The sequence below is a fragment of the Cherax quadricarinatus genome, unplaced genomic scaffold (genome assembly GCF_038502225.1).
Source record: "Cherax quadricarinatus isolate ZL_2023a unplaced genomic scaffold, ASM3850222v1 Contig658, whole genome shotgun sequence".
NCBI lineage: Eukaryota > Metazoa > Arthropoda > Malacostraca > Decapoda > Parastacidae > Cherax > Cherax quadricarinatus.
This window is the reverse complement of record NW_027195684.1, coordinates 73,813-101,266: the sequence shown is the minus strand read 5'-3', so window position 1 is coordinate 101,266 and position 27,454 is coordinate 73,813. Positions and strand designations below refer to the sequence as shown.

At 38.9% G+C, this 27,454-nt stretch overlaps 1 protein-coding gene across 1 annotated transcript in view; it reads right to left on the bottom strand.

Moving 5' to 3' along the window:
- The window catches only part of LOC128690528 (WD repeat domain phosphoinositide-interacting protein 3), a 50,438-nt gene that overhangs the window by 5,795 nt on the left and 17,189 nt on the right, over window positions 1-27,454 (bottom strand). The window contains exons 3-5 of the mRNA XM_053779209.2: window positions 24,870-25,052; window positions 24,132-24,278; window positions 19,920-20,049 (exon numbers count right to left, since the gene is read on the bottom strand). Of these exons, the coding sequence (XP_053635184.1) occupies window positions 19,920-20,049; window positions 24,132-24,278; window positions 24,870-25,052 (460 nt within the window). The remainder of the gene's footprint in view (window positions 1-19,919; window positions 20,050-24,131; window positions 24,279-24,869; window positions 25,053-27,454) is intronic.

Sequence of the window (27,454 nt, the reverse complement as noted above, 5' to 3'; positions counted from 1 at the left end):
TTTCCTGTATCTTTTCTATATACGGTAAATTTACCCTTGATTTAATAGACTTTTAAAATAATAGGCAAAATCTACTGGTTAAACTGTACTTTTAGCTCCTTTATTTTCAATCTTTCTTAGAGTATATATAAATTATGTGTATAGTACTATATTAGGTAAACAGTAGAATAGTGTTTTTTATGATACTTTTTAACATTGTTCTAATTTAAAGGACACTCAGACTATCTCCCCTATTAGTCTGCTATATCAAGGCTTCATAAATTTATTTTGCAAATCAACAAGCAATAGCAACCACTGGTACAATTTGGTAAGGAAATGTGACTTATTTTTATTGATGGTGATAAAGGGTGATGGTGGCAGTGGTGATAATTGATGGTGGCAGTAGCTGATACTGCCGGTCTCATGCCTGTACAGATATTATGCAGGGCCATATCAACCCACTCCACACATTTCTAAATCAACAGTCAACGAAAACTGCAATGTAAGGTATGAGAACTATTATTTTTTGATAAATTAAGAAATAAAAAAAAAATAATAAAAAAAATGGATTTTTTTGAGGCATAAAGAATGTAACCCAATTCCTACTTTTTCTTTGCTTTACAAACCATGAATTTACATGGATTTCAGAACATAACTTACATGACATAAGAGAGTTTACTGCATAATTTTCCCTTAGTTTTATGAGGATATCCTTTATGTGAATTCATTTATATGTGGCAAGCATATTTCTACTATAAATTCATTACATGGGGTAAAAATTTGCTTTTATGCAATTGGAGTGGGTGGCTGCTATACACTTTTTGCTCATTGTCAATCACTTAAGACCAGGACCACTTAATAACAATTTCATTGTTATATGTTATATTCATGTTCATTTTAAGTATGTATAAACAGACCACATTTTTTGGTAGAGATTGGTCAAGAACTCTAGATTTATTATTTATGCTGTGTTGTAAGTCTGTGGTTGGTAAGCAGGGAAGGACTTTTTTTTTTTAAGAAAACTGGATATATTAGCACTGTGCTGCTTCATTATTCTAAACAACAGTTACACAGAGGAAATAAAAGCAGGATAAGGCTCATACGAAGTGTTGAAATCTGTTAGCCTGAGCTGGGGGATTTCAGTGGGGCACTGAGGATATTGCCAAATATCCCAATAAGGGTTCAGCAACTACAGCAGCTTCAAAGGTTTTGTTCCATCATAGCTGGAGCTACTGTCACCTGGATATTGCCATCTCTCAAACCACAGAAGAAATGGAATTTTTTATGATGATATCTCCATAAGGAACATCTTGTGAAGGGATTCAGAGAGACCAGTTAGCCGAACCTAAGAGTCCTGGAGGTGGGAAGTAGTGTCTTCACTCTAGAGGAAGGATGGGGATATTTTCTGTTTGAAGGGACATTTGAACTGTTGTATCTGTATGCTTCTGGCAAAATAGTGATAGTGTGAATGACGGTGAACGTATTTCTTTTTCAGATCACCATACCTCGGTGGGAGACGGCCAGTGTTAAAAAAAATCTCCACCAGCCCATAGTGGGGTTCCTACTGAAACTTGTTTAACCAAGAGTGGTTGGTAAGGTGCAAAGGTTGCCCAAGAACCCAGGAGGATGCCCAAGACAGGTGGCCATAGCATGGACATACTCATCCTTCCTCCCTTGCCACTATCTTCGAAGACTACAATCCCCCTTTTACCCTTTCTTATCCTCCTATCTCTTTCTTACCCCTTCTCTCTGATTCAATTTTTTGACTCTTTTTTCTCAGCTTTTTTGAGTTACTGTAATTTCATTTGATTTTAGTAGATGACTATTAAGCAAATGTGTGGTACACTCATTTTTTTTTTTTTGGTAAACAATAGTCAAGGAATGTGGCATTTACAAAGTCTCAGAATGAATTCCAATTTTTTAAACGTCATAATATTTTTACTTTATGTGCCACTGGACAGAGGTCTGTCGAATAACACAATGGACTCTCCTGTATTTAAATAAATTGTAATGAAATGCAAGTACACCTACCATCCGACTTACGACCTGCTCGACATACAACCACTCAACTTACAACCGTGTTTTTTATGCCAAATTTCTGGGAAATAAATAACTGTTTGTGTTGTACACAGTGTTTATCCTAAACCTTACAGTATAAAATACAATACTAACAGCATAAAAAGTAAAGTAAAAAATGAAATACCAAAATAAAACAATAAAATAAAGTCATTACAAAAATGTGATATTGATATTCAGTAGTAAGGTTCGACTTACGTCCATTTCAACTTACGACCGGTTGGTTGGAACCAAGCTCGGTCGTAAGTCGGATGGTACTTGTATAATTTACAGGATATACTATTCATTCTTATTCATTAATTTAAATCACAGAGGGTTATTAGTCCAGGACAGTCAAAGAAAGCCAAGCAGAGTGCCTTACTTTTGTTAGACATCTTAAATTCTCTTTCTTAAGATGCAATCCACAACCTCCAACTTCAGTTCTAGGTAACTATTTCCTTCTAGGTGAACCAGGACAACAGGTGTAAGGAGACTTGCCCATGCACTTCATAATCATTTTATTGTAATTGTTATTCTCATCATAGATAGCATCATAACTATCAATGAATTTCTTTCCTAAAATTTCAAATTAACCCTTTCACTGATTCAGTCGTATATATACGTCTTACGAGCCAATGTTTCTGATGTATTAATATGCGTAAATTATAGTGGCTTCAAATCAAGTGGGAGAAAGCTGGTAGGCCTATATGTGAGAGAATGGGTCTGCGTGGTGGGTGTGCACCCTGTGAAAAAAATTGGAGACTCAGTGGTGCATTGTGGGAATGCCATCTTGGTAGTACTTGTTCATGATGCCTCGCGGTAAGAAGTACCTCACTCCTCGCTGAACTGGAGGTCTTCTGTTCCCAAGTGATAGTTCTAACACTGGTGGAAGTGCCAGTGAAAGTGAATTCCACAGTTTTCAAGAGGGTGTGACTGAAAGCAGTGCCCAGGATAATGTAATTAGTGATGAAAACCCAGATGACCCTCAACCTTCCACCTCTGGTGCTGGGCCATCTCATTCACGTTCACCTGTACCAGGAAGAAAAAGGAAACTATTTTCCAGTCTACAGGACTCGGATGTAAGCAGTGAAAGTGATAATGATAATGATTTCCAAGTTATTGAAAGCAACTCGAGTTGCGACAGTGAGGGGGAATATTTGCCAGTGAAACAGTAGTATGTATGACGCAGCATGTGTTCTGGTAGTGTGCCATATGCCATTCCAAAGCAAAAGAGTAAATCTTGGAGTACATCCCGTGGCCCCACACCACAACCTGAAAGTGAAGGTGACGATATTGTTACAATGGGGATGTGTAATGTGCGAGGGGCAGCAGGTGGTGGTGGTGGTGTTGTTAGCGGTGGCATGAGGCTTGTGGCACCAGTAGTGGGCCACGCTGCTAACTCAGCACAGCCACAACCAGCCTCAACCACCCCCACACTCCTACAACCTGCACAACCACAACTTCCACAACCACAACCACCTTTCAATATCCAGAACCCACCAGCAGACCGCATCTGGGATTGGCAGCAAGTTGGCAATTTTGTTCCCAATCCCCATGACTATGATGAAACACAAAGCGGAATACGGCCATCATGTACACTTGGGAACAATGCCACTGAACTGGAATGCTTTAAGTTATTCTTCGATGAACCCTTGATGGAAATTATTGTCAAGGAAAGTAACACATACTATGAGTACACCATAACAAATACAATTCTTTCACCAAGGTCACAGCTACACCAGTGGAAGGATACAACTGTGGCAGAGATGTACTTGTTCTTTGCCACAATAATGCTTATGCCACATGTGTATAAGCACACTGTCACCACATACTGGTTGACGGAACGCCTGATTTCAATCCCAGGTTTTAGCAATATTATATCAGCGAATCGTGTTTTGATACTGTTACGTATGCTACACTTAAGAACATAAGAAAGGAGGAACACTGCAGCAGGCCTGTTGGCCCATACTAGGCAGGTCCTTCACAAATCCATCCCACTAATAAAATATTTGCCCTCATAAGAACATAAGAAAGAAGGAACACCGCAACAGGTCTACTGGTCTATGCGAGGCAGCTCGAATTTCCCCACCGGCTTAAGCCAATGCCTTGACCTAGAGAGGTCAGACATGTCACTGAAGGGAGGAGCACTGCATCCAGCCTAGTAGCACAAGCTAGTCAGGTCCAACTCACATCCACCCACACCCACTCATGTATTAATCCAACCTATTTTTAAAACTACACAACGTCTTAGCGTCTATGAGAGTACTCTGGAGTTTGTTCCACTCATCCACAACTCTATTACCAAACAAGTGCTTTCCTATATCCTTCCTGAATCTGAATTTTTCCAATCTAAAGCCATTGCTGCGAGTCCTGTCTGTTAGATATTTTTAGCACGCTACTTACATCCCCTTTATTAATTCCTGTTTTCCATTTATACGTACAACCTCAATCATATCCCCCCTAATTCTACGCCTTTCTAGAGAGTGCAGATTCAGGGCTCTCAGTCTATCCTGATAGGGAAGATTTCTGATACATGGGATCAACTTTGTCATCCTTCTTTGTACGTTTTCCAGTGCATTTATATCCATTCTGTAGTACAGTGACCAGAACTGTGCAGCATAATCTAAATGAGGCCTAACCAAAGATATATACAGTTGAAGAACAACCTGAGGACTTCTATTATTTATACTTCTTACAATGAAGCCAAGGATTCTGTTAGCTTTATTGCAAACACTAATGCACTGTTGTCTTGGTTTTAGATTACTACTAACCAGAACTCCTAAATCTTTTTCGCAATCCGTAATATTAAGATCTACATTATTTAGTTTATATGTGGCATGGTTATTTTCTTGTCCAATGTTGAGAACTCTGCATTTGTCTATATTAAACTGCATCTGCCACTTCTCCAACCACTGCATGAGTCTATTCAAATCATGCTGGAGTGCTCTAATGTCCTCATTAGAATGAATTGGACAGCCTATTTTGGTGTCATCAGCAAATTTACTTATGTAGCTATTTATTCCCTCATCTATGTCTTTTATGTAGACTGTGAACAACAAGGGGCCCAACACTGACCCCTGTGGAACATCGCTTGTGACGTGCCCCCATTCTGATTTCTCCCCATTTATGCAAACTCTCTGCTGTCTATTCATCAACCATGCCTGAACCCAGGAAAAAAATTCTCCTCCTATTCCGTGTGCCTTAAGTTTCCTCAATAGCCTCTGATGTGGAACTCTATCGAAAGCCTTACTGAAGTCCATATACACAATATCATATGCAATACCATGATCTACCTCCTCAAATACCTTAGTGAAGAAAGTTAGTAAATTTGTAAGACAGTAACGCCTCTTTGTAAAACCGTGCTGAGATTCATTAATCAATTTATGCCTTTCGAGATGGCTACGAATTGCTTTGGCAATTATTGATTCCATAATTTTTCCCACTATGGAGGTAAGGCTTATTGGTCTATAGTTCGAACCTAAGGACCTGTCACCTGCCTTGTAAATAGGTATTACATTTTCCATTTTTCCATTTTTCAGGCTTCTCAGACAAAACAAGGCCTGACAGAAACGACAGGTTATATAAGATCAGGAATGTGTTCATGTAGTACCTGAAACAAAAGTGCTGTATGTATTTTTATCTCTTCAAAAAGCTTGTTATTGATGAGTCTTTGACTTTGTTCAAAGGCAGACAGGAAACGCTTTGGTATAAAGTTATTTGTACTGTGTGATTGCAAAAGTGGTCTGGTTTTGGATATAATTGTGTACAATGGCAGTAATACATTGAGAGATACCAGGAAGTTACTGGGTATCTCTGGTGATGTGGTTAGAACAATGATGGAACCATATCTTGGTAAGAGGCATGTATTATTTACTGATAATTGGTACACGAGCCCCTTACTCAGTGATTTCTTGTGAGTGAACATGACAGACGTGTGTGGCACAGTGCGTGGTAATCGTAAGCATATGCCTAGGTTCAACGCAGGCACTCACAGATGTGAGGTGCAGGCCTCTGCTGCCAATGACATCATGGCATTTCGGTGGCATGACAAACGTGATGTCACATTGTTGACATCAGTTCACTGAAATGAAATGGAAGACAGTGGCAGGCAGAATAGAGAGACCAATGAACCCATTCTAAAACCTGCAGCTGTGATGGACTACAACCTCAATATGCACTTAGTGGACAAATGTGACATGCAGATTGGGTTTGCTGATTGTGTTCGCAAGAGTTATAAGTGGTACATAAAACTTTTTTTTTTTCCATCTTTTTGATATTCTATGCTGAATGCTTATAACATATACAAGTTGAAGACCAACAACAAACCAAAATACGTACATGTATGGTGAATTTTGTTTGTCAGTCGTCAGACAAATAATATTCAAGTACCAAGGAGCAACACCTGCAACAGACCAGCGCCCACGAAATTACCAACACGTGCCATCTCGTCTGAGGCCTGGTGATCACTACCCCATACAACTGCCTCCTACTGCTTTCAAGGAAAGTGCTCAGAAGAGGTGTTTTGTCTGTTTGCATACCACAAAATGCCCACAAAAATGCAGAGACACTTGTTTTATGTGTGAGGAGTGTAAAACTCCACTGTACATATACCCATGTTTCAAAGACTTCCACAAGCTGCAGCAGTTCTAGGAAAGTGTTCAGTGAATGTACATTTGTATATATACTATAGAACAATAGTAATAAACAATTTTTTCTACTGTTGGTTTGTGTATACAAGTTTTGTAAACAATATAATAATGGTAATGTTTGTGCAGTTATTGTGTTGTATACAATGAGCATATATTTGAACAATGCACCTTACTTTGGTCTCACAAGCCACATAAGTTACTTAGAAAAGAAAAATACAGTGGACTCTTGGGTAACGATGCCATCGGATAGTGATAAAATCGGATATCGATGTGTCTTTGTGTAAAAATATTGGCTTGGCCAATGATGAAAAACTCGGTTAGGGACATTCATCCCAAACACGTCTGCACGGGGCCTTGGCTGCCCGCGGCTGCCCGGCCACTATGTACAGCCAGTGTGCCATTGTTTTGTAGTCTTAATGTAGGGCAAAGGGTGAGTAGTATTTACTGTAAGAAGTCAGGTGTGGTAGGTATGGTAACCCTCCTGGCCACCCCACCCACACAAAATATACTACGACGCTTAAAGCGCCCTAGTGATAAAATGCATATACAGTGGACCCCCGGTATTCGATATTAATCCATTCCTGAGAGCTCATCGAATACCAAAAATATCGAAAAGCGAATCAATTTTCCCCATAAGAAATAATGGAAATCAAATTAATCCATGCAAGACACCCAAAAGTATGAAAAAAAATTTTTTTTTTTTACCACATGAAATATTAATTTTAATACACACAAACTGAAGAAGACATGCACAGTTACATGACACTTACCTTTATTGAAGATCTGGTGATGATTGATGGGATGGGAGGAGGGGAGAGTGTGGATGGTGTTAGTGTTTAAAAGGGGAATCCCCTTCCATTAGGACTTGAGGTAGCAAGTCCTTTTCCGGGGTTACTTCCCTTCTTCTTTTAATGCCACTAGGACTAGCTTGAGAGTCACTGGACCTCTTGTCGCACAACAAGGCTGTCCATAGAGCTCTGTACCTCCTGTTCCTTTACGATTTGTCTAAAATGGGCCACAACATTGTCATTGTAATAATCACCAACACGGCTTGCAATAGCTGTGTTAGGGTGATTTTCATCCATAAAGGCTTGCAGTTCAACCCACTGTGCACATATTTCCTTAATTTTTGAAGTAGGCACAATGGATTCCACAACTGGCATAGGCTTCTCAGGGTTAGCCCCAAACCCTTCAAAATCTTTCTTAATTTCCATACTAATTCTCACCCTTTTTACCACAGGGTTGGCACTAGAAGCTTTCTTGGGGCCCATGGTGACTTATTTTGCAGAAACAAGCACCAAAAACAGTGATAATACGGAATGTACCAAATGTATCGTTAGATGCACGCACACTGGCTGGCTTGTAAACACTGGCACACACAGGGCAGTTCAGGCCACACGTGGACACGTCTTGTACGAATTGTATCGAATACCAGGTTTTCAATTGGATACCGAGGCAAAATTTTTGCGTTAAAATGCATCAAATACCGGATTTATCGAATACCGATGCCATCGAATACCGGGGGTCCACAGTACAGTACACTCATTACTTACCTTAAAATATTTGTAGTCTTAATAGTCTTAATATAGAGTGAGAGGTGAAAAGTATTTATTTGTAGAAAGTATTGTGGGAGGTATGGTAGCCCGCCTGGTCACTCCGCCTACTACGACATTTAAAGCACCCTAGAGCGATAAAATGTATATACAGTACATTTATTACTTACCTTAAAATATTTGTAGTCTTAATGTAGGGAGAGAGGTAAACGAGATAAACTCACAAGGGTTGTGAATAGCTATAGATAGAGTGAAGGCATATGAAAGGAGAATTTTCCTAAAGTTATCCCCCAGTAACTGGTGTCTGACGAGAAAAAACGTAATTCTTTCGACACTCCTACAAACTGCTTAGTAAACAAATCTCATATTTATGTCAATTTTTATACTGTGGGTGTATGTATCATGTGTATATATTATGTAGCGTGTTTATTATATACAGTGGACCCTTGATAATCGTAAGGCTCGAAAGTCGTATTTTTTGGAAATCGTAACCTTTTTCATCAAAACATTGAATCACAAACCGTCGTTTGACTCACAAATAGTTGTTTCTTTGGGACGCGTACACATGGCCCCAAGCAGCCTCATATTCCATTCCCAGCCAGTGTGCCATTGTTTATCAGTGAGTGAGGATGATCCCAAGAGTTCATACGATACATTTCATAATATTCCATTTGTTTTAGTGCTTGCAACTGCTAAATAAGTCACCATGGCTCCAAAGAAAGTTTCTAGTGTCAGCCCTTTGGTAAAGAATGTGAGAAACACACACAATTAAAGAAAAAGCTTGTAGAAAAATACGAAAGTGGTGGTGGTAGAGAGGTAGCAGTTGTGATAGTGGTAGAGGGTGGTAGTGATGGTGGTAGAAGGTGGTAGTGATGGTGTAAGAGGGTGGTAGTGGTTGTGATAGTGGTAGAGAGTGGTAGTGATGGTGGTAGAAGGTAGAAGGTGGTAGTGATGGTGGTAGCCATTGTGATAGTGGTAGAGGGTGGAAGTGATGGTGGTAGAGGGTAGTAGTGGTTGTGATGGTGGTAAAGGGTGCCTTCTTCAGTGATTCAGCGATTCTACTAACTCCTCCAATGTTGTTGGAGTTATACAGGGCTACAGAAAACACCGCCGCCTCAGCTGCTGCTTCACCAACATTATGGATGGCTTATGCTCTCAGTGGCCCTTATACAGCCAACAACAACAGAACACCTCTTGTGACATTCATAATGACTCATTCATTCTAGAGTATATTCCATGTTTCTATGTTATTAATATTGTTTATCATGTCATATTAGTTGAATTGTGATGGTTAAATAAGCCATAGAGCTGATATTAGTGTCATATTCTCCAACAATAAACTCTCCTTCCTCCCTCTGCCCCGTCTGCCATACACCAACAAGAGTCTTCATTAAAGGTAACTGTGATGTTAAATGTTCATTTATACATTTTATTAGTGCTTTACATTTATTTGGCATTCTTTTCTGCATGTAAATCTATATTTAAGCTAGGGAAGTGGCTTGGGAAGTGACCCCTGAAGTGACCTCGAGTCCTTATGGAGGGGGATTCCCCTTCCAAACAATAACCTCTCTTCCCTCTTTCCTCCCTGTTTTCCATTCATCAACAACAGCTTTCAACAAAGGTAACTGTCATGTCGAATGTTCGTTCTTTTGTGCATGTAAATTTATCTTTAACCCATTCAGGGTTTCCGATGCACTAGTACGGCTTACGCACCAGGGTTATTGACGTACTAGAACGCCCAAATTCTAGCGCCTTCAAATCTAGCGAGAGAAAACTGGTAGGTTACATATGAAAGAATGGGCCTATGTGGTCAGTATGCGCAGTATAAAAAAATCCTGCAGCACACAGTTCACTGTATTTTTGTGTGGTATTTATACTTGTATTCTAGTTTTCCTGGTCTCATTTTATAGAATGGAAGACATATTACAGAAATTGAGATGATTTTGATTGGTTTCACAATGAAAAGTACCTCGAAATTGAGCTCAAAGTAGCAGAAATGTTCGATTTTTACCAAAGTTCAAAAGCAAACAAATCATGCTAAGCGCCCAATACACGTCAACTGGTGAGTCTAATATTCTTTCACAAGTGCGGTAGTCTGCATAACAGTAAATCTTCTATTTTTTGTGAGAATAAAAATTCAAAGTGGAAAGCAAAAGAAATGTAAAAGGGGCCTGGGGATGTGACTAACAAACAGAGAACTTGTTATTTTAGTGCCAGGAATGTCTTTCTTGCTTATTCTGGACCCTATTTGGAAATTGGCATCTTCTGAAATTTGTGTGAAATTGGCAAAATTGTCAATTTCTAACCACTTTATTGCATAGTTGAAATTGGTAAATGGGTGGTTTCTTGAACTCATTTGATAGAAAAAATAGAGTTATAGTGAAATAGCTATGATTTTTGTCGACTAGTACACAGGAATTGGCCGAAAGTAGGGCTCAAAGTGGGCGAAATCGCCAATGCGTAAACATCGTTGAGACCGCTAATTTCGCATGAGCATAATTCCGTAAGCTTTCCATCAAATTTCTTACTTTTGGGTGTCATTATGATAGGGAAAAGATTCTCTATCATTTCATAAGAAATTTTTTTTTTTTCAAAAACATTTTCGACAATGAGAACGAGTTTAGGAGAGGGCCACTTGACCCTGAAAGGGTTAAGGTAAAAAAAATTTGTTGTTGTTGATACTTCTGGGTGTCTGGAACGAATTAATTGGATTTGCATTATTTCTTATGGGGAAAATGGGTTCGCAAATCGTCAATTTCGATAAGTCACACTCTCTGGAACGGATTAATTATGAAAAACAAGGGTCCACTGTAATTTTGAAAAAAATATCATACATGGATTAGTGGAAATGTCTACAGTACAGTAGACCCCAACCAATGGCGGCATCGGCTAACGGCACTCTTTGGCGTAAAAAAAATGGCTCTACCAACGGCGAAAAACTCATCTAACAGCTTTTGTCCCGAACGTGTCCACGCGGTCAGAGCGCGGCATGAGTGGGCCCAAGACTCAGTGTACCATTGTTTACAAGCCATTGCGGTCGATTCCACATGTACCTGTGATATATTTTGTATTATTCCAATGTTTTTAGTGCTTGTAACCTCTAAATAAGCCACCATGGCCCCAAGAAAGCTTCTAGTGCCAAGCCTGTGGTAAAAAGGGTGAGAATTACTATGGAAATGAAGAAAGAGATCATTGAAAATATGAAAGTAGAGTGCGTATGTCCGAGTTGGAAAGGCTAAATAACAAACCCCATTCAACCATCACTACTATCTTGGCAAACAGAAAGGCAATCAAGGAAGCTGTTGTTGTGAAAGGTGCAAGCATGTTTTCAAAACGGAGATCGCAAATAATTGAAGAGGTGGAGAGACTGTTGTTGGTGTGGATAAATGAAAAACAATTATTAGGAGATAGCGTTTCTCAGTCAATAATATGTGAAAAGACAAGGCAGTTGCATGATGATCTCATTAAGAAAATGCCTCAAAAAAGAGATGATATTGATGAATTTAAGGCCAGCAAAGGCTGGTTTGAGAGATTTTAGAATTGTAGTGGCATACACAGTGTGGTAAGGCATGGTGAGGCTGCCAGTTCAGACAAAAAGCAGCTGAAAAATATATGTAGGACTTTAAGGAGTACATAGACACTGAAAACCTAAAACCTGAACAAGTGTTTAATTGTGATGAAACAGGCCTGTTTTGGAAGAAAATGCCAAACAGGACCTACATTACTCAGGGGGAAAAGGCACTCACAGGACATAAGCCTATGAAAGACAGGCTGACATTAATGTTGTGTGGTAATGCTAGTGGTGATTGCAAAGTGAAGCCTTTATTGGTGTATCACTCAAACTCCCAGCGTGTTCAAGAAAAACAATATCGTCAAGGGTAATTTGTGTGTGCTGTGGAGATCAAACACTAGGGCATGGGTCACTAGGGAAATTTTCATGGACTGCTTTTATGGTGTGTTTGGCCCCACTGTGAAAAATTACCTCTTGGAAAAGAAATTGTCACACAAATGCCTCCTGGTAATGGACAATGCTCCTGCTCATCCTCACGACTTACAAGAGCAAATTGCAGGGGAGTTTAGCTTCATTAAAGTGAAGCTTTTGCCTCCTAATACAACTCCTCTCCTCCAGCTCATGGACCAGCAGGTCATTTCAAACTTCAAAAAACTCTACACCAAAGCAGTGTTTCAAGAGTGCTTTGAAGTGACCTCAGACACTGAATTGACCCCAAGAGAGTTTTGGAAAGATCACTTCAATATCCTCAGTTGCATAAACCTTATAGGTAAGGCTTGGGAGGGAGTGACTTGCAGGACTTTGAACTCTGCTTGGAGGAAACTGTGGCCACAATGTGTACAAGAGAGGGATTTTGAAGGGTTTGGGGCTAACCCTCAGGAGCCTATACCAGTTGTGGAAGCTACTGTGTCACTGGGGAAATCCATGGGGTTGGAGGCTTGTGACGAGGATGTGGAAGAGTTGGTGCAGAACGATGAAGAACTAACCACTGCAGACCTGCAAGAGCTTGAGGTGCAACAGCAACAGATCACAGCTCAGGAATGTGCTTCAGAGCAGAAGGAAGAGACACAGAGGAAGTTGCCTTCATCAAGGATCAAGGAAATGTGTACGTGTTTACAAAGGTGTAAGCACTTATGGATGAATTTTATCCTGTCACAGCTGTTGCAAGCCGTATTGGCAACATGTACAATGACACTCGTGTCCCATTTTAGGGAAATCCTAAGGGCACGTGAGAAACAGAGCTCTCTGGACAGATATTTTGTGCGACAGGGGTCCAGTGACTCTCAAGCTGGTCCTAGTGGCATTAAAAAACCAAGAAGGGAGGTAACCCCACCAAAGGACTTGGTACCTGAAGTCTTTATGGAAGGGGATTCCACTTCCAAACAGCAGAAAACCTAAATCTCCCCTGCTGCTGGCACATCACTCATCAACTCCACAATAAAGGTAAGTGGCATTTAATTATTGTTTATTTTTCATGTACCATTCGTTTCTGTGTGGGGAAATGTATATTTCATGTAAAAAAAATTATTCTGTTTAATACTTTTGGGTGTCTGGAATGGATTAATTCTATTTCCATTATTTCTTACGGGGTAAATTAATTCGACTAAAAGCTAATTCGACTAAAGGCTAGCTCTCTGGAACGGATTAAAGCTGTTGGTCGAGAGTCAACTGTATCAACATAATATACAGCATTTAATGCACTCAAGAGTTTATTATATGGCAGTTTGGAGGGATATGTTGTGTATCTTTATATGTGTATGCTTCTAAACTGTTGTATTCTGAGCACCTCTGCAAAAACAGTGATAATGTGTGAGTGTGGTGAAAGTGTTGAATGATGATGAAAGTATTTTCTTTTTGGGGATTTTCTTTCTTTTTTGGGTCACCCTGCCTCGGTGGGAGACGGCCGACTTGTTGAAAAAAAAAAAAAAAAAAAAGAGCAGAGAGATACTTTGTGATTTTAATGTGTGCCTGCACATAGATAAGAGTAAGGTGATGAGAGTATCAAATGATTTAGATAAAGAAAAACTGGATATCATATTGGAGAGAGGGAGTATTGAAGAAGTGAATGTTTTCAGATATTTGGGAGTTGATGTGTCAGCGGAATGGTTTATGAATGATGAGGTTAACCATAGAATTGATGAGGGAAAAAAGGTGAGTGGTGTGTTGAGGCATCTGTGGAGACATGTGGTGTAAATATTATGCAGAAAATTTGGAGTGTGGAAATTAGGACAAGGTGTGGAGTTAATAAAAGTATTAGTCAAAGGGCTGAAGAGGGGTTGTTGAGGTGGTTTGGTCACTTAGAGAGACTGGATCAAAGTAGAATGACATGGAGAGCATATGAATCTGTAGGGAAAGGAAGGCGGGGTAGGGGTCATCCTCGAAACGGTTGGAAGGAGGGGGTAAAGGAGGTGTGGGCAAGGGGCTTGGACTTCCAGCAAGTGCGTGTTAGCGTGTTAGATAGGAGTGAATGGAGACGAATGGTTTTTAGGACCTGGAGTGTGAGCAGGGTAATATTTAGTGAAGGGATTCAGGGAGATGTTGTGTATCTTTATATGTGTATGCTTCTAAACTGTTGTATTCTGAGCACCTCTGCAAAAACAGTGATAATGTGCGAGTGTGGTGAAAGTGTTGAATGATTATGAAAGTATTTTCTTTTTGGGGATTTTCTTTCTTTTTTGGGTCACCCTGCCTTGGTGGGAGATGGCCGACTTGTTGAAAAAAAAAAAAAAATTCAGGGAGATTCAGGGGATTCAGGAAGAAACAGAGGCAGTAATTTCATGCACTGGTCAGGGAGGTATACCATCTTTTAGGAGTGAAGAAGAGCAGAATGTAAGTGTGGGGGAGGTACGTGAGGCATTACGTAAAATGAAAGGGGGTAAAGCAGCTGGAACTGATGGGATCATGACAGAAATGTTAAAAGCAGGGGGGGATATAGTGTTGGAGTGGTTGGTACTTTTGTTTAATAAATGTATGAAAGAGGGGAAGGTACCTAGGGATTGGCGGAGAGCATGTATAGTCCCTTTATATAAAGGGAAAGGGGACAAAAGAGACTAAAAATTATAGAGGAATAAGTTTACTGAGTATACCAGGAAAAGTGTACGGTAGGGTTTATAATTGAAAGAATTAGAGGTAAGACAGAATGTAGGATTGTGGATGAGCAAGGAGGGTTCAGAGTGGGTAGGGGATGTGTAGATCAAGTGTTTACATTGAAGCATATATGTGAACAGTATTTAGATAAAGGTAGGGAAGTTTTTATTGCATTTATGGATTTAGAAAAGGCATATGATAGAGTGGATAGAGGAGCAATGTGGCAGATGTTGCAAGTATATGGAATAGGTGGTAAGTTATTAAATGCTGTAAAGAGTTTTTATGAGGATAGTGAGGCTCAGGTTAGGGTGTGTAGAAGAGAGGGAGACTACTTCCCGGTAAAAGTAGGTCTTAGACAGGGATGTGTAATGTCACCATGGTTGTTTAATATATTTATAGAAGGGGTTGTAAAGGAAGTAAATGCTAGGGTGTTCGGGAGAGGGGTGGGATTAAATTTTGGGGAATCAAATTCAAAATGGGAATTGACACAGTTACTTTTTGCTGATGATACTGTGCTTATGGGAGATTCTAAAGAAAAATTGCAAAGGTTAGTGGATGAGTTTGGGAATGTGTGTAAAGGTAGAAAGTTGAAAGTGAACACAGAAAAGAGTAAGGTGATGAGGGTGTCAAATGATTTAGATAAAGAAAAATTGGATATCAAACTGGGGAGGAGGAGTATGGAAGAAGTGAATGTTTTCAGATACTTGGGAGTTGACGTGTCGGCGGCTGGATTTGTGAAGGATGAGGTTAATCATAGAATTGATGAGGGAAAAAAGGTGAGTGGTGCGTTGAGGTATATGTGGAGTCAAAAAACGTTATCTATGGAGGCAAAGAAGGGAATGTATGAAAGTATAGTAGTACCAACACTTTTATATGGGTGTGAAGCTTGGGTGGTAAATGCAGCAGCGAGGAGACGGTTGGAGGCAGTGGAGATGTCCTGTTTAAGGGCAATGTGTGGTGTAAATATTATGCAGAAAATTCGGAGTGTGGAAATTAGGAAAAGGTGTGGAGTTAATAAAAGTATTAGTCAGAGGGCAGAAGAAGGGTTGTTGAGGTGGTTTGGTCATTTAGAGAGAATGGATCAAAGTAGAATGACATGGAAAGCATATAAATCTATAGGGGAAGGAAGGCGGGGTAGGGGTCGTCCTCGAAAGGGTTGGAGAGAGGGGGTAAAGGAGGTTTTGTGGGCAAGGGGCTTGGACTTCCAGCAAGCGTGCGTGAGCGTGTTAGATAGGAGTGAATGGAGACGCATGGTACTTGGGACCTGACGATTTGTTGGAGTGTGAGCAGGGTAATATTTAGTGAGGGGATTCAGGGAAACCGGTTATTTTCATATAGTCGGACTTGAGTCCTGGAAGTGGGAAGTACAATGCCTGCACTTTAAAGGAGGGGTTTTCGATATTGGCAGTTTGGAGGGATATGTTGTGTATCTTTATATGTGTATGCTTCTAAACTGTTGTATTCTGAGCACCTCTGCAAAAACAGTGATAATGTGCGAGTGTGGTGAAAGTGTTGAATGATGATGAAAGTATTTTCTTTTTGGGGATTTTCTTTCTTTTTTGGGTCACCCTGCCTCGGGGGGAGACGGCCGACTTGTTGAAAAAAAAAAAAAAAAATTCAGGGAAACCAGTCATTTTTATATAGCCGGACTTGAGTACTGGAAATGGGAAGTACAATGCCTGCACTTTAACCCTTTCAGGGTAGCCATGCCCTCTCCGAGACTTTGTTCTCAGGGTTGCCTAATTAAAAAAAAAAAAAATTATGAAAAGGTAGAGAATCTTTTCCCGATCATAACGACACCAAAAGTATGAAATTTGATGGAAAACTTACGGAATTATGCTCTCGCAAAGTTAGCGGTCTCGACAATGTTTACACATTGGTGATTTTGCCCACTTTGAGCCCTATTTTCGGCCAATTCCAGTGTACAGTGGACCCCCGGTTTGCGATATTAATCCGTTCCTGAGAGCTCATCATAAACCAAAATTATCGAAAAGCGAATCAATTTTCCCCATAAGAAATAACGGAAATCAAATTATTCCGTGCAAGACACCCAAAAGTATGAAAAAAATTTTTTTTTTACCACATGAAATATTAAGTTTAATGCACACAAACTGAAGAAGACATGCACAGTTTGTAGTACTCTACTAACAATAGAATACATGACACTTACCTTTAATGAAGATCTGGTGATGATTGATGGGATGGGAGGAGGGGAGAGTGTCGAACTTATTGTTTAGAAGGGGAATCCCCTTCCAAGAGGACTTGAGGTAGCAAGTCCTTTTCCATGGTTACTTCCCTTCTTCTTTTAATGCCACTAGGACCAGCCTGAGAGTCACTGGCAGCCTCACCATGCCTAATCACACTATGTATGCCACTACGATTCTTAAATCTTTCAAACCAACTTTTGCTGGCTTTAAATTCACTCACATCACCACTAGTTGCAGGCAATTTCTTTACCAAATCGTCAGCCTAGCCTTTTCACAAATGATCGCTTGAGAGATGCTATCTCCTGCTATCTGTTTTTCATTTATCCACACCAATAACAGTCTCTCAACATCTTCTAACACATGCGGTCGCTGTTTTGTAATCACAGTTGCACCTTTTGCCTAGCCTTTTCACAAATGATCGCTTGAGAGATGCTATCTCCTGCTATCTGTTTTTCATTTATCCATACCAATAACAGTCTCTCAATATCTTCTAACACTTGCGGTCGCTGATTTGTAATCACAGTTGCACCTTTTCCAACAACAGCTTCCTTGGTTGCCGTTTTCCTGGTTACTATAGTAGAGATGGTTGATTGGGGTTTTGTATACAACCTGGCCAGCTCCGACACACGCACTCCACTTTCGTACTTTGCAATTATCTCTTTCTTCATTTCAATAGTCATTAGCACCCTTTTTCTCGAAGGGTTGGCACTAGAAGCTTTCTTGGGGCTCATGGTGACCTATTTTGCAGAAACAAGCACCAAAAACACTGATAATATGGAATGTACTGAATGTATCCTTAGATGCGAGCACACTGGCTGGCTTGTAAACACTGGCACACTGGCACTGGACAAATCGTATACCGGGTTTTTCAACGGGAACCGAGGCAAAATTTTTGCGTTAAAATGCATCGAATACCGGATTTATCGGATACCGATGGCATCGCGAACCGGGGGTCCACTGTACTAGTTGACAAAAATCATAACTATTTCACTAGAACTTCATTTTTTCTATCGAATAAGTACAAGAAACCACCCATTTAACGATTTCAACTATCCAATAAAGTGGTAAAAATTTAGCAATTTTGCCAATTTCACACAAATTTCAAAAGATGCTAATTTCCGAATAAGGTCCAGAATAAACAAGAAAGATATTCCTGGCACTAAAATAACATTTCCTCTGTTCATCAGTCACGTCCCCATGCCCCTCTTACATTGTTTTGCTTTCCACTTTGAATTTTCATTCTCACAAAAAATAGAAGATTTACTGTTACGCAGACTACTGCATTAGTGTAGAAATGGTACAGTGGAACCTCAAAAATCGAACTGCTCCCAACACAACCAACTATGTAAGTGTATTTTTGTAAGTGCTTTTATAAGCGTATTTTTGAGGGTCTGAAATGGACTAATCTAATTTACATTATTCCTGATGGGAATAAATTCATTCGGTAAAGGCACTCGAACAGCCTTCTGGACTGAAGAAAGTTCGATATTTGAGGTTCCACTGTATAAATAATATGAGCGCACTTGTGAAAGAATATTAGACTCACCAGTTGACGTGTATTGGACATGTAGCATGATTTGTTTACTTTTGAACTTTGGTAAAAATTGAACATTTCTGCTACTTTGAGCTCAATTTCAAGGTACTTTTCATTGTAAAACCAGTCAAAAATCATCTCAATTTCTGTAATATGTCTTCCATTCTATAAAATGAGACCAGGAAAACTAGAATACAACAATAAATACCATGTGAAAATACAGTGCAAAGTCGCTGTTTTAATCCAAAAACACGGTCGTAAGTTTTTTTTTTTCTCAGTACGCTCTGTGTGCTGCAGGATTTTTTTTATACTGCGCACACTGACCACATAGACCCATTCTTTCATATGTAGGCCTACCAGCTTTCTCTCAGTAGATTTGAGGGCGCTAGAATTTAGGCGTTCTAGTATGTCAAAAACCCTGGTGCGTAAGCCGTACTAGTACGTCCGAAACCCTGAAAGGGTTAAAGGAAGGGTTTGGGATATTGGCATATTGGCAATTTGGAGGGAGATGTTATATATCTTTATATATGCTTCAAAACTCGTGTATCTGGGCACCTCTACAAAAACAGTGATTATGTACTAGTGAAGTGAAAGTGTTGAATGATGAAAGTATTTTCTCTTTGGGAATTTTCTTTCTTTTTGGTCACTCTGCCTCGGTGGGAGACGACCGACTTGTTGGGGGGGGGAATTCCAGACACAATAGAGAGACGTGCTCATGAAGAATGTAAACAAACTGGGTGGGGTGCGCTGTATTAGAAAGATTGGGACCCATATAGCAAGTTTTGGTCAATCCGAAATTGCCGTATTAGCGGAACACCATAAGGCGAAATGTTGTAAAGCAGGGCCCTACTGTACTCAAGTCAGGCTAACTGGTTTCCCTGACTTTCTTCCTAAATGTTACCCTGCTCACATTCCAACAGCATGTCAAGTCGTAAAAACTACTTGCCTCTACTCACTCCTATCTAACATGCTCACATGCAAAACCTTCTTTACCCCCTTCCTCTAACCTTTCCTAAGATGACCCTCACCCTGCCTTCCCTCCACTACAGATTTACACACCCTCCAAGCCATCCTATTTTTCTCCAGCCTCTCTAAATTTAGAAGAAGATACTCAACTTTAATTTATATTTGTTTCAGCTACTCTGTTTTAAATATATTAAGGATACACCATCTTTTATAATACACTGGCTGTCTCTAACCAGGTATATGGACTCATAAAAGGAAACGCATTCAACACTGCAATAGCTGTCTTGCCACAAGTGCAGACATCATAATTCAAATGGCCCTATGAAATGCAACCTCCCTACCCTTCCTTCAGAGAGCTTGAATTCAAGATACACATACCAATATATAGTTGCTGCATTGGCCCCTCTACGGAGTTCATTCAACTGGGTGCCTGTAGCAGTGTCGAAGATTCTGATCAATGTTCCTTTTTCTGAGGCTGTTGCCAATCTTGTTCCTGGGAGGTTGAGAGCTGAAAACAATGAAAAACTTTCATATATTGATGATCCATTGCCATTATAGTACAACCTTTGCTTACACTTAGCAGTAGGGTCAAAATATATAGTATCTTCTCAAAATATCTTAGGTTCCATCTTTAACACACTTTTGGGAGTCTAAGAATTAGAAAAATGTTTAAAATAAAATTTATGAACAGATTCTATTCAACAGACTAACTATTACACATGTGAAATAATTTGTCCGATGCACAACAAAATTAATATAAGTACAAATCCTGAAGAATTAAAAAAGAAATGGAAAACATGCCCACTCATGCAGCACCTGGACCAAATTCATTCATGGAATTTTTCATTTATAAAGAAGCACAAAATACCACTAGAACAAGCACTCGATATCCTTCGAAAGAAGAGTTTAGATATAGGCAAAATCTCAAAAGGCCTAAAGAGTACAGGTACAGCTCCTGTATATACAAGAGGCAGTAGAGCACTAGCCAAAAATTACAGACCAGTAGCCCTAACATTGCACATTACAAAAGTCTCTGGAACGATGATGAGACATCAAACTATAAACTTTATGGAACACCATAAGCTACACAATCTAAACCAGTATGGATTTAGAGCAGGAAGATCTTGTTTGTTACAGCTACTAAACCACTATGACAGAATTATGGAGGTGTTGGAAGAAAACTAAAATGCAGATGCAGTCTAAAAGGATTTCACAAAGACATTCGATAAATGTGATCATGGAGTGATTGCACATAAACTGAGGGCATCAGATATAATGGGGAAAGTAGGAAAATGGATTTTAAATTTTCAGACAAACAGAGCACAAAGAGTAGCAGTAAACTGAGCAAAATTTAGCATTACTCAAATCAAAAGCTTGGTACCCCAAGGCAAGATCCTGGCGCCTTTATAAACTGCTTCTCATCATCATAGTGGACATAGATAAAAAAAAAAAATACTCGCCTGATACCAAAATAAGCATGAAAATCACTTCAATAAGCACATGAAAAAATTGCGGGAAGATCAATTCCAACTACTTAGATATGGAAAGAATTAAGAATTCAAGAGAGAAAATGTAAAAAGATCACAAAACAGAACAAAAGAAAAATGTGAAAGATCTGGGTGTAATACTGTCAGCTGACATTTCTTACTAATAACACTATGAAGCCAATATTACAAAAGACAGGAAAACAGTGTGGATATTGAGAACTTTCAAAACAAGGGAAATAGTGCTAATGGTGACACTTTTCAAATTACTTGTGCTCTCTTACTTAACAGTCTTGTTCAGTGCTCATAGTTCCTTTCAGAGCAGAAGAGATATCAGAGCTGGAACAGATACAGAGATCGTTTATGGCCCACAAAGAGCCAATAAAGCATTTGAATTACTGGGAATGAGTCAAAGTACTAAATATGAGGGCCTATCATAAAGTTCCTGGTCTGCTGTGGAAAAAACTATAGGTTTACCTAATCACCTAGTTGAAGTTGTCTCCCTCAAAGTACTCTCCTTGGGAGGCTAAACACTGATCCCAGAGCCTCTGACACATCTATAAACATTTCTGGAACTCTTCTTTCCCAGCGCAGTCTGCAATTCTGCTCCATTCTTCTCCAATAATTAAAATGCCACTCCTTGAAGGCACACCAGTTTACACATTGGTTTACATCAAAATGGCAAGATAAAGCTGTTCAACTGTTCAATATTGGTTAGAGTGTTAACAATATAGGACTTAGAAAAGCAGCTAATAGCAGGAGACAAGTTTTTAGCATAACTTTTTTTTAAATCATGGACATATGAATTTATCAACTTAAAATTTAGAAAAATATGTGGATGTTAACAATAGAATGAAAATACAGTGGAACCTCGGTTTTCGTATGCCCTAGTGTGTATGTAAAACTATAGTTATTATCTATAAATGTATTTTTTGTTAATATTTTTGGGTGTCTAAAACAGATTAATTGAATTTAGATTATTTTTTACAGGAAATATTAACAAAAAATATATTTTATAGAGAATAACTATAGTTTTACATACAAACTCGGGTGTACAAAAACTGAGGTTCCACTGAATAAACATTTTTACAAATTACGACCAGTCAGTAGCTTCATTAAATAGTAATTCGTAATTAAGAAATTTAAATTAATATTATATTCATGGAAAGCACTGACCCCACTAAGAATCATTGAGCAGTCATTTAAAACAATGAAAAATACTGCAAAAGTAAATGCTAGGGTGTTGGGGAGAGGAGTGAGATTAAATTATGGGGAATCAAGTACAAAATGGGAGTTGATACAGTTACTTTTTGCCGATGATACTGTGCTTATGGGAGATTCTAAAGAAAAGTTGCAAAGGTTAGTAGACGAGTTTGGGAGGGTGTGTAAAGGTAGAAAGTTGAAAGTGAACATATATAAGACTAAGGTGATGAGGGTATCAAATGATTTAGATACAGAAAAATTGGATATCACATTGGAGAGAGGGAGTATGGAAGAAGTGAATGTTTTCAGATATTTGGGAATTGACTTGTCAGCAGATGGGTTTATGAAGGATGAGGTTAACCACAGAACTGAAGAAAAAAAAGTGAGTGGTGCATTGAGGCATCTGTGGAGACAAAAAAACATTATCTATGGAGGCAAAGAAGGGAATGTATGAAAGTATAGTGGTACCAACACTCTAATATGGGTGTGAAGCTTGGGTTGTAAATGCTGCAGCAAGGAGGCAGCTGGAGGCAGCAGAGATGTCCTGTCTAAGGCCAAAGTGTGGTGTAAATATTATGCAGAAAATCTGGAGTGTGGAAATTAGGGGGAGGCATGGAGTTACTAAAAGTGTTAGTCAGAGAGCTGACGAGGGGTTGTTGAGGTGGTTTGGTCATTTAGAGAGAATGGATCGAAGTAAAATGAATTGGAGAGCATATAAATCTGTAGAGGAAGGAAGGAGGGGTAGGGGTTGTCCTTGAAAAGGTTGGAGGGAGAGGTAGTTTTGTAGGCGAGGGGCTTGGACTTCCAGCAAGTGTGTGTGAGCGTGTTAGATAGGAGTAAATGGAGACGAATGGTTTCTGGGACTTGATGAGCTGTTGGAGTGTGAGCACGGTAATATTTAGTGAAGGGATTCAGGGAAACTGGTTACAGGTCCTCCATCACAAATCCGGCATCATTGGGACCTTTAGTGTGCCGGATTACTGAGTTTGCTGGATTACAGAGTGGTTAGGTTAGAATACACTTAATAAAATTAACCAACTTGAATTACACAAAGTTCATTGAACATCGGCAAAAATCGAACATGTCCACTACTTTGAACTCAATTTCAAGGTCCTTTTCATCATGAAAGCAATCAAAATCATATCTATTTCTGTAATAGATCTTCCATTCTATCAAATGAGACCAAAAGGAGATCAAATTGGTTGTCTACCAACCAATTACTAAATTATCTCCACACCTTCATAAAATAATGTGGGATTGGGTTTGTTTTGATAAAGCATCGTTAAGTAATGAGTTTTTCTTCTTTCAACATACCAGCCGTATCCCACCAAGGTGGGGTGGCCCAAAAGAAAAAACAAAAGTTTCTCCTTTCAAATTTAGTAATAATATATACAGGAGAAGGGGTTACTAACCCCTTGCTCCCAGCATTCTAGTTGCCTCTTATGACATACATGGCTTACGGAGGAAGAATCCTGTTCCACTTTCCCATGGAGATAAAAGGAAATAAACAAGAACAAGAACTAGAAAGAAAATAGAAGAAAACTCAGAGGGGTATGTATATATATGCTTGTACATGTATGTGTAGTATGACCTAAGTGTAAGTAGAAGTAGCAAGATGTACCTGAAATCTTGCATGTTTATGAGACAGAAAAAAGACACCAGCAATCCTACCATCATGTAAAACAATTACAGGCTTCCGTTTTACACTCACTTGGCAGGACGGTAGTACCTCCCGGGGCGGATGCTGTCTACCAACCTACTACATAGTAAGTAATGAGTACAGATGAAAAAAGATATAGTAGAAGGTAGAAAATAACCATGAATCTTACAGAAGATGAATACATAAGAGAAGCATGAACAATACAAGGTACTGAGGAACATCCTAGGTATAAGGAAGTCTCACCTATACAACTAAGAGTTGAGTCATGAGCAAGAATATCCTGTGGAGATTTTTCCGTGTCAGCAAGATCAATGATGAGTACATGACCAGCACGGGGCCCAGGGAAGGCTAGTAGTGAATTGTTACTATTGGGGCATAGCACACACAACCCTGGAAAAATATGACTTCCAATTATAAATCATCATAGCACTTATATGCAATAAAACTGTCCTATTTCGTTTTACAAATTCTGTTTAATAAGTTATTGGTAAAACATAAGCATTCTTACATTTTGTAGAATATTTGTTTATTATAGCTTATACCAAATTAAAGATATTCATAAATATTTTTCACAATGCATTATTTAAAAATCCTTTTTTATACTTATTCCAATCTTTGGTGAATCATAACCACACACATGTGACTGGATAAGGATAAGACACTTGTGTCATTTAATTTGGTATTAAGCAATGAATTGACATGCATACCCCAAATGTGCAATGACTGTCATTATCTGTAATTACTTAGTGAATTCACAAGTACAGTACAATAATGATACATGTCCATCTACAGTTTATATATAAACAACTGACTATAACAAGCATACTATGTTTAAGATCATTCCAATAGTAAATGTAAGATAAAGTGATTATTCAATGCTCTCATTTAGGAAGAGAACGGACAAGAAAAAAGCATGCCTCACAATGCTTGTAGTATGGGTATAGAAATACTTGAGGTTTTCCTCGCATGCAGTAAGTTTACCTTTAGGGTTACTTGCTGTGTCAAATACATGAAGCTGCTGAGGGTTAGATGTAAACGTGTAAACCTTGATCATGGTGTCTAAGATGACGACTATACGATCACGCCGTAATCTGACACCACGAACTTCAGAGGCAAACTCTAACTCGATGACGTGCTTCTTTTTCAGATCATCCCAAACCATAACTGAAAAATAAATTAGATAAATTTAACATGAATAAAATTTCAAAATATGTGCAGTGCTTGTAACATAAAAGATAATCTAAAATTCCTGGACTTCCAAGGAGTAACAAGTATTTCAGTGTATGTATGTACCTTTCTCTGAAATACATCTAAAACAGAGCTGTACATTTTTTTTTTTTAACAAGTCGGCCGTCTCCCACCGAGGCAGGGTGACCCAAAAAGAAAGAAAATCCCCAAAAGAAAATACTTTCAACATCATTCAATACTTTCACCTCATTCATACATAATCACTGTTTTTGCTAAGGTGCTCAGAATACAACAGTTTAGAAGCATATACGTATAAAGATACACAACATATCTCTCCAAACTGCCAGTATCCCACACCCCTCCTTTAAAGTGCAAGCATTGGGAAGCTGTACATAAAATACAATTTTAAATGCATTAATGGATGAGGAACAAACTATCTGAAAGTGAGATTCCATGAAAGTTAGTACTTTTTGTGTGTAAATATGTGAATTACAAACTTATTCCACAAAAGCTAACAATGCTTCCAAACTGGCAGGTACTGCTACAGAGACTGCAAGTCACACCATTTAACCCTTTCACTGTCATGACTCCAAAAAATTTTAAATAACCATCAGTGCCCCAATTAAAAAAAGAAATTATCTTCCAAAATGGTAGAAAATATTTTTCTAAAGGTACTGACATCAAAATTACAAAATGTAATGCAAAATTTATGGAATTATGCAGGTGTGAAGTCAGAGGTCAGGAAGTACTTTACACAACTGTGGTTTCACCCACTTTTATGCCAGTTTGCTAGTATGCCTTATGTTTTAGCAAATGAGTACAAGAAACTGTCTATCAGTACTACCTTATAAATCCCCCAGAAGTTTGTAATTTGGCCAATTTTTCACTATTTTCACTAAATTCCATATTAAAAATATAATCCAAAATAAATACTGTATGCCTTCCAGCCACTAAAGCAACCTTTTATTTGTTCATTAGTCACATCCCCAGACCTCTCCTATATAATACTTGCCCTCCATTTGGAATCCATCAACACAAAATAAAAATTGAAGGTTTACCCTATTTTTCAGCTTAATAAAACAACCAAGAATGATTGTTCATGGTTTAGGCCATCCCAGTAATTGAAGCAGACCTAATAAGAACCCATAAAACAGCTTGGGGGGGGGATGGGTAAAGGGCCCCTATTCTTCCTCAAGAAAACTGACAAAAATCAAATATTTCCACCACTTTAGGCATACAGTAGGGCCCCACTTATACAGCAGGTTAAATTCCAAGCTACTGCCGGAAAGCAGACATCGCTGGAAAGTAGAAAGCCATTTTTTTCCATTTATAAATGCATATAAATGTCAGACAAGACGTTGACACTAACATATATTAAGTTAGCAATAGAACTAGGCATTAAAAAACAGTAAAAAGTAAAATACAAACACAGTACACTCATTATTTACCTCAAAATATTTGTAGTCTTAATGTAGGGCAAAAGGTGAGTAGTATTTACTGTAAGAAGTCAGGTGTGGTAGCCCTCCTGGCCACCCCACCCATTAAAGCGCCATAGTGATAAAAATGCATATACATACAGTGGAACCTCTACCTACGAGTTTAATCCATTCCATAACCTTGCTCGGATCTAGATTTGCTCGTTAGCAGAGTCAATTTTCCTCATTTAAATTAATTGAAATGGAATTAATTCGTTCCAGTGGAATTCCAGGCACGAAAAAATACTTCAATAATTTCCCCAATATCAACTCTACCTCTTATTTATCTACCTTAATTCATGTAATGTTGGTAGTAGGTTGGTAGACAGCAACCACCCAGGGAGGTACTACCATTTTGCCAAGTGAGTGTAAAACGAAAGCCTGTAATTGTTTTACATGATGGTAGGATTGCTGGTGTCTTTTGTCTGTCTCATAAATATGCAAGATTACAGGTACGTCTTGCTACTTCTACTTACACTTAGGTCACACTAACCATACATGTACACGTTTATTTATACACACTCATCTGAGTTTTCTTTGATTTTATCTTAGTTCTTGATCTAATTACTTTTCCTTTTATATCCAAGGGGAAGTGGAATAACAATCTTTCCTCCATAAGCCATGCTTGTTGTATAAGTCAACTAAAATGCCGGGAACAATGGGCTAGTAACCCCTTTTCCTGTAAAAATTACTAAAAAGAATAAGAAGAAAACTGTCAAAGTGAGAAGTTTGAAAGTGCATGGATGTTGTGCGAATGATAAGAAAGAGATGATTGTGGATGTTATGAATGAGAAGAAGCTGGATATCCTGGCTTTAAGTGAAACAAAGCTGAAGGAGGTGGGTGAGTTTCAGTGGAGAGGAATAAATGGGATTAGGTCAGGGGTTTCTAACAGAGTTAGAGCT